An 8,719-nucleotide genomic window follows, 5' to 3' on the forward strand; every position below is an offset into this window, starting at 1 on the left:
CTTTCTTTCTTTCTTTCTTTCTTTCTTTCTTTCTTTCTTTCTTTCTTTCTTTCTTTCTTTCTTTCTTTCTTTCTTTCTTTCTTTCTTTCTTTCTTTCTTTCTTTCTTTCTTTCTTTCTTTCTTTCTTTCTTTCTTTCTTTCTTTCTTTCTTTCTTTCTTTCTTTCTTTCTTTCTTTCTTTCTTTCTTTCTTTCTTTCTTTCTTTCTTTCTTTCTTTCTTTCTTTCTTTCTTTCTTTCTTTCTTTCTTTCTTTCTTTCTTTCTTTCTTTCTTTCTTTCTTTCTTTCTTTCTTTCTTTCTTTCTGTCTTTCTGCCTGCCTGTCTGTCTGTCTGTCTGTCTTTCTTTCTTTCTCTCTGTCTGTCTGTCATCTTCATCTATTAATCTCTGTGTTTGCGGCAGGACACATTGTCTTGCTCGTCTTGGCCGATGTCTCCAGGGTTGCGCTGGGACAAGAGATGGGTGGATCTTCGACTCATCCCCCTCTTGCATGCGCGTCTGTCCCAGTACGTCCCAGGTACTGACATTTGCAGGTGAGCTGAGCAGAAAATGTCTGTTTTGTTTGCTCATACTTTGTCTCTGGCTTTGATAGTAGTCATTTGTAGAGTTGCAGTGCATTAATGTGATGTATTTTGCTTTTGCTTTCATCTGGTAATTCTGTTTGTATTCTAGTCACACAGGATTTTCCTTGATTAGTGTTTCAGGGATTCCCAAATGAACCACATTAGACCTTTAATACCAAATGCAAACTTTAATGAGGTTAAACTATTTGAAATGAGACCTTTTTGCACATCAAGTGGAACATAATTGAAAACTCTTAAATTGGATTAAATTAAATCAATCTGTTTTTTAAATTGCTTTGAATTAAAGTGAATTGAAAAAGGAGAATTAGACATTAGTTAGCTACTTTTTGCATTTTGTGGAATGTCTCCTGAGTGCGCATATTTTTAATTTCTCCAGGCAAAATGCCTTTCAAGTCATTGCTGTGGATGGGGTGTGCAGCGGGGTTATTCAGTGCCCCAGTACTGACGAATGCACCGACTGGCTGCAAGCAATAGCTTCAAACATTTCTGCCCTCACCAAGCACAACGTGAGTACAACTGCAGTTTTAGCATGGTAGAAGTGTAGCAATTTAACAACCAAAGTCAATTGTTATACAAACAGTGATTACTTAGATTGTAAGTACTAATGTAATTTAACCTCTATGTCTTATAATGTGACTAACCAATGTATAGAGGGGTCCAAAAATCTTCTTTTCATCCTGGAAAAAATAAAAAGTTTTAGATTTCGAAGAACTTTTGAAGAAGTTACGCAAAACGAATGATGATGTTTAATATTACCATTCAGAAAGGTTTGGTCGGTAAGATTTTTTAAATGTTTTTGAAAGAAGTCTCTTATGGTCACCAAGGCTGCATTTATTTCATAAAAAGTACAGTAAAAACAGCAATATTGTGAAATATTATTACAATTTAAAATGGCTGTTTTGTATTTGAATATATTTTAAAATATAATTTATTTCTGTGATGCAAAGCTGAATTTTCAGCAGCCATTGCTGCAGTTTTTTAAGTCTAATAATAATTTTAATATGCTGATTTGCTGTTCAATAAACATTTCTTCTTATTATTATTAATGTTGAAAGGTGCTTATTATGTTTATGGAAACAGTAATAAATTTTTTTTTCAGGTTTCCTTGATAAATAGAAATGATTAATGATCCATTTAATGCATCCTGGTTGAATAGAAGTATTAATTTCTTTCAATAAAAAAAAAAAAAATCTGACTGACCCGTGTGTATATATATTTCTATATACATTTATTTTATATCCAAACACCACTATTGACTTTATTTAGCTTTTTTCAAAATAAAAAATACAAATATTATCAGCATTTATTTATTACATTTATTATTAAAGTTAGAAATTTAATTAAAAAATGAGCATGAATTTAAATGTCCTTATATTTGGTATGTTTCCTTTTGATTTTGTGTCTTTTTGCAAGTTTTTGGTTAACAGCATAGCAACACTGGAGCCCTGGTTTAATGGTTAGCGCTCATTCTCTGAAATATTCAGTCATGCTGCTCATACAGAGATTCAGCGTGAATTGTGACATTTCTTGCTTTTGTTTCCCCTCATTTCCTTTCCTCCTTCCACTATTGTTTCTCTAGAAGTTTATTTGATATACCACCTAAAACACAAGGTATTGTGGTTTGTTTGGACCGGATGATCTTTGTGCAACAATGTCAGCGCAGCATTTGCAGATTTATAGTGCTTCATTGTCTTTGGAGAGAGTGTACCGAACCAATTTGTGCGACAGACAACGATAAACTACATTTATGCTCAATGATGGAGGTAATTCAGGAAGACAGTGAATTGTTCGTCATAAATTTTCATTTCCGCCAGGCAGGTCATGTGTTGTAATCCCCTCAATGCAGTAGATTAAGGCATTCAAATGGCATTTCCCACACAATGAAGGATTTCACTCTTAATTAGGATAGAGTGCAGCGTGTGCCTCGTGGCCCAGATCACTCGCTTTTGAGCGCACCCCTACAAAAATCCTCCAATCTTGCGTTCATTTATTTTGAGGGTGTGAGCACTTTTCCAGAAAAATCCTCTCGAAGAAGATGATAAGTTTGCTCCTCGCAACAATGTACTGTAGCGCTTGCTTTGGATTATCCTGCGGAGGGAGCATCTGGATGAGCTTTCAGTCCATTTCCTGCGAGGAAAATAGACCTTATTCCACATTCAAATGGAGCTATTAGAGTCATTTGTGAGACTGGCCGGGGTTACGTGGGTAATGAATCTTGTGAGAATGTTAATCTTGAATAAAGCTTCACAGCAGGAGCGATTCTCCTGGGCTCTGGATGAACACTAGTACCTCTGTTAGTCTGAAACACACAAGATGTATGGCGTTCTTTTATCTGCTACTTGAATAATTGGGCTGAGACATGGTGAAGGTCATTCGGTGATCACCAAAGCGCTTTATTTTAAATCTGTGAAGCAGATTGGCCTTTTATTAGGATTTATGATTGAGATGTCTAGAAAATCTCTTTACTGTTCGGGGGAATGACGTATGACCATCGATTGAAAAGGATTCATGAAACCTATGTATTAAAGGAGCTACGTCGAACAGTTTTGTGGATTATTTTCCTCCCTAAAGTGCATTTATAATTTTAGTTAGTGTTCCCTGCACGAAATATTCTTGAAATACAGTAAACTGCTTAGGATGTTTCTCATTTGTAAGTCACTTTGGATAAAAGCATCTACTAAATGAATGAATGTATAATGCCTGCTTTGTAGTGTACATATCACATTGAAATATATTTTATTATTTATTAATATAAACATAAATATAAAATATATTTAAAGGTATATAAATATTACATATAATATAATATATATAAATATTTAAATCTATTTATTTATAAAATATTTTATACTTTGTTTACTTTTATTTCAATATATATTTTTAAAATCTATACTTTAAAAAAAATCTGTTACTTATAGTGCACACATCACATTTATTATATATACTTTATTATATTACACACATAGTTTAAATATATACATATTATTAATATGAATATATATTAATATTTAGAATATATTTAATAGTATAGTCAAATATATTTAAAGGTATATGGATATTAAATATGATATAAATAAATATTTAAATCTATTTATTTATCAAATATTTTATACTTTATGTTTACTTTTATTTCAATATATACGTATTTCAAATCTATACTTTAAAACAAATCTGTTACTTATAGTGCACACATCACATTTAAATATATTTTAAATATATACATATTATTAATATAAATATATATTAACATTTAGAATATATGTAATAGTATATAAATATAAAAAATAATATATAGAAATATTTAAAGCTATTTATTTATTTAATTTTTACAAATATTTTATAATTCAATATATTTTAAAATATATATTTTACTTTTTTATAAAAAAAAAAACTAATTTAATTATAGTGTGCACATCATCTTTAAATATTTTAAATATATAATATAATCATAAATGTAAAATATATTTAAAGGTATATGAATATTAAATATAATTTACATAAATATTTAAATCTATTTATTTATCAAATATTTTATACTTTATGTTTACTTTTATTTCAATATATACATATTTCAAATCTATACTTTAAAAAAAATCTGTTACTTATAGTGCACACATCACATTTAAATATATTTTAAATATATACATATTATTAATATAAATATATATTAACATTTAGAATATATGTAATAGTATATAAATATAAAAAATAATATATAGAAATATTTAAAGCTATTTATTTATTTAATTTTTACAAATATTTTATAATTCAATATATTTTAAAATATATATTTTACTTTTTTATAAAAAAAAAAACTAATTTAATTATAGTGTGCACATCATCTTTAAATATTTTAAATGTATATTATTATAAACATAAATGTCAAATATATTTAAAGGTATATGGATATTAAATATGATATAAATAAATATTTAAATCTATTTATTTATCAAATATTTTATACTTTATGTTTACTTTTATTTCAATATATACATATTTCAAATCTATACTTTAAAAAAAATCTGTTACTTATAGTGCACACATCACATTTAAATATATTTTAAATATATACATATTATTAATATAAATATATATTAACATTTAGAATATATGTAATAGTATATAAATATAAAAAATAATATATAGAAATATTTAAAGCTATTTATTTATTTAATTTTTACAAATATTTTATAATTCAATATATTTTAAAATATATATTTTACTTTTTTATAAAAAAAAAAACTAATTTAATTATAGTGTGCACATCATCTTTAAATATTTTAAATATATAATATAATCATAAATGTAAAATATATTTAAAGGTATATGAATATTAAATATAATATAGATCAATATTTAAATCTATTTATTTACGTGTACATGTTTTATATTTTATATTTATATTTTATAATTCAACATATATATTTGTGAAATATGCATATTAAAAAAACCTAATCTAATTATAGTGCACATATCATCTTTAAATATATTATAACCATATAAAATAGATTTAAACTTATATTAAATGTAATATAAATATATACATCATTTTATATATTTCAAGATATATTTTGGAATCTAATCTGTTAATTCTTTTAGTGCACACGTCACCTTTAAATATGCATTATAAATGCATACAAATATTTTTAAAGGTCTATACATGAAAAATAAAATATTTCTTTCTTTCTTTATTTGATATATTTTCAAATGTATTTTTATATAAACACATTTTCAAAAATCTGATCCGTTAAATCTTCATAATTCTATTGCAGGTGAAGAAGATCAACAGAAACTTCCCAGTAAACCAGCAGGTAAGGAAACAGAATCAGTCTTGTTGAGAAGCTGTGAACTGGACCTTGAAAGAGTGACAAAAAGCCTGCAGAGATCCAGATAAAGCCCTGAAAGAGCGAGTGACTTGGTCAGCACACTTGAATGAAGCCCCACAATGATGTTTTCTTCAGAGCCACTATTCTTCATGCGCTGTGACGCTCACAGAGCATTGAGATTCTCTGAAACGCCTGACGCCGTGCTCCTCAAAACCATTTGACACACACAGACTGACAGATACTTGGTCACAGTGTCCGGTTTTAGTCTGTGGCATTTTAAATGATCAAGCTTTGAATTAGACTTCATTATTGGTGAATGGAGAAGAGTGTCTCTTCCTGCAGATTCTGTGCAGGCTAATTACTTGGAACGTCTTCTATAACCCACTTAACACTTTCTTCTTGTCTTTTTCTGTCGTTTAGATTATATCTATGGGCTGGGTGGATGAGAAGGAACAAGATTCTGTTCAGGACCGAATGTACACACCAAAGTTTCTTGCCTTGAGGGGCTCGTCTCTCTTCAAATTCTCCGCACCTCCAGTGAGTTCTTCTGCATGATTTACTGCATCAGGAGTCTTTCAGTTTCAATAGCTGACTTTTATACGATTTTATATTTAGCATACGCACGCAATATTTATTCTACTTGGGGCAACTTTGGCTGAAAACACAGTGACAATTATGAAAGCACATCAAACTCTTGTTGAAACTTTTCTTGAGTTCATTGCACTGAAGAATTGTTAAAGGAATAGTTGACCCAGAAATGCATATTTCCTCACTCGTTTAAAATCTTTAAGCAGTTTTTATTGTAAAACAAAACGATTGCATGTCTTGTAATATAGCACACAAGTCAAATGGATTATTTTATGGAGCTTTTTGTTCTATTTGGAGCAAACGTGGACATTGTTAATTGAAAATTATTTATGAAATAAAAATATAAAATTAAAAGAATAATTTAAAATGCTTCTTTGATATTCCATGAAAATATAAAAACATATCAGTGTTGTTATTGTAAAAAATCTAAAACTATTAAAAATCATTTTGTTAACCGCTGAAATGAAGCTGAAATTAATCAAATATAAATATTAGATGAAATTTGAACTTTTAAAAAAAACTTTACTTTACTAATTTTTTAAACTAGAAATGTTGCCTTGGCAACTAAATTAAATACAATTAATAAAAACATGAAATAAGCTGAAGTGCTAAAATTACTGAAACTATAACGGAAATAAAAACGCATTAAATCTAAACAGAAATATGGGGAAAAAAAGCATATAACAAAATTACAAAAACTACAATTAATGCGAAAACTGAAAATATAAAAATAAAAGCTAATTCAAAATATAAAAAAATATTTGAATAGTATGTAAATAATACTAAAATAACACTGCAGCATACAGTATGAGTTTGGATAATAACAGAATATTCTTGTTTAAAGAGTTGCCCGTTTTCAGCCCCAAGCAATTGCCATCCACATTATTTGCTCCAGTTGTTATCGACTTTATGAAATCCATTAATCCGTTCAGCCGTCCGCAGGCTAAATCACCTAACCTGATGCTCTAACACCTGCTTTTAATAAAGCCTAATCTCCGTACATAATCAGCAATTAATTTAAACACCTTCATCATGATTCTGGGAAATGATTTAGAATGAAACATGAATGATAATCCGAGAAGTGTCTCATTAAATGTAAACCTCTCCTAATATGGAGATCGATAGCATTGATAATAGTGGTTTTTACCTCTCGGTCTCCCCCCCGTGTTTCACGTCAGATGGTACGGTCCTGATGAAATGAGGAATTGCTGTAGTTGGTGCTTGTAGATGTTGCCACTTAATGCATTTATCCTGAAGAGATCGAGACATCAAAGAGCTTCATCCAATCTGCCATTAATTGTAATTTGATGGTGGAGTGGGAGGAAGATCAAAAGTTTGGACGTGAAAAGCTATTATGGGATATGCAGATGCAAAATTACATTGGAGAGAACTCACAACACTCAGTAGTTTGTCCAAAGGCTCTCTCAGGCTATTTTAGCTCGTTCAGATGTTCTCTGCTTGCGGCAATAAACACTTGACATGCTGCCTTCCAGGAAGAGCTGGGTAGAAGTCGGATTTCAAAGCACTTTTCACACGAAAACAGTTCGGTTGCACCAAGTTTTGGTTAATCTGGTTAGCCCTGCTGAGAAGATATGTTTTGTGTGTTTGTTGGTGTTCAGAACCTATCACTTCCGTAATCTGACACATTTCTGAGAAACAAAGGACATTCAAGCAGAGAAATTGTAGGATGACTTGAGTTTTGCAACTGGGAATTAAGTGGATTGGGAAAAGTGTCTCTGTATGACACTAGGTTGGAGAGGCTTAAAAATAAGAGGCCTTTCGGGAAAAGAAAGTCATTTCAGATTTCATTTTGATGAACAATTATGGAGACCATTATTTTATTTCCTTAGCAGTAACATCAGTGATTAATCATACACAATTAGACCAGTACTGTGTTAAGAAAGTAAAATGGTAAATTGTTGTTATTATTATTATTATTATTAAATATAATTGTTTTATTACATTTATTTATTCATTTCTTTAAATCTATCCAAATGATTATTCATTAAAAAAACATATTATTTTTATAATTAATTACAAAACATTTTTATTTATTTTTTTATAATATATATTTTTGTAATATTATAAAAAAAAAAAAATTTCTTTGGAGTAACATGAAATAAGGCCAGAAACACATTAAGAAAGTAAAAAGGATCATTTTATTATTATTATTATTATTACATTTATTAAATTCATTACATGTATTCAAATTATTTGTTTCTTTATAATATTTATATAAATTATTATTTTTTTGGAAAAGCTTTAACAATGAATCATACACAATAGAAATGTGATCATAAAGTAAAAAGAGTAATTATTATTATTATTACATTTATTTATTAAATTCATTAAATATTTGTATTTTTTATACATTTTTATTATAATTTTTTTGTCTTGGACAATATTTTTTATTTGTCTATAAAGTAATATTATTTGTTTATAATTTTATTATTATTATTTATATCTATTACATTTATCCAAATGTTTTATTGTTTATTTTGTTTTATTATTATAATATTTATGATATATGATAATAGGTTAATCAACTAACTCAACCAAGTTAATGCACTACTTCCAAATGCCATATATTACTGTTTTATTATGTCTTTTTCCATCCATCAAGGAGGTCTTTAGATGATCACCAAAAGTCTATGTCAATGTGGTGTGTGTGTGTGTGTGTGTGTGTGTGTGTGGTGTGTGTGTGTGTGCTTATTCAAGCAGTGCG

At 28.4% G+C, this 8,719-nt stretch overlaps 1 protein-coding gene across 3 annotated transcripts in view; it reads left to right on the top strand.

Moving 5' to 3' along the window:
• LOC107677318 (gamma-1-syntrophin-like) overlaps positions 1 to 8,719 on the top strand; it is a 58,323-nt gene that overhangs the window by 35,435 nt on the left and 14,169 nt on the right. For all 3 annotated transcript variants that reach the window (XM_016472195.1, XM_016472196.1, XM_016472197.1), the window contains 4 exons: positions 399 to 529; positions 957 to 1,086; positions 5,353 to 5,391; positions 5,827 to 5,943. In XM_016472195.1, coding sequence (XP_016327681.1) covers positions 399 to 529; positions 957 to 1,086; positions 5,353 to 5,391; positions 5,827 to 5,943 — 417 coding nt within the window. The remainder of the gene's footprint in view (positions 1 to 398; positions 530 to 956; positions 1,087 to 5,352; positions 5,392 to 5,826; positions 5,944 to 8,719) is intronic.

The sequence above is a fragment of the Sinocyclocheilus anshuiensis genome, unplaced genomic scaffold (genome assembly GCF_001515605.1).
Source record: "Sinocyclocheilus anshuiensis isolate Anshui unplaced genomic scaffold, SAMN03320099.WGS_v1.1 scaffold392, whole genome shotgun sequence".
Taxonomy (NCBI): Eukaryota; Metazoa; Chordata; class Actinopteri; order Cypriniformes; family Cyprinidae; genus Sinocyclocheilus; species Sinocyclocheilus anshuiensis.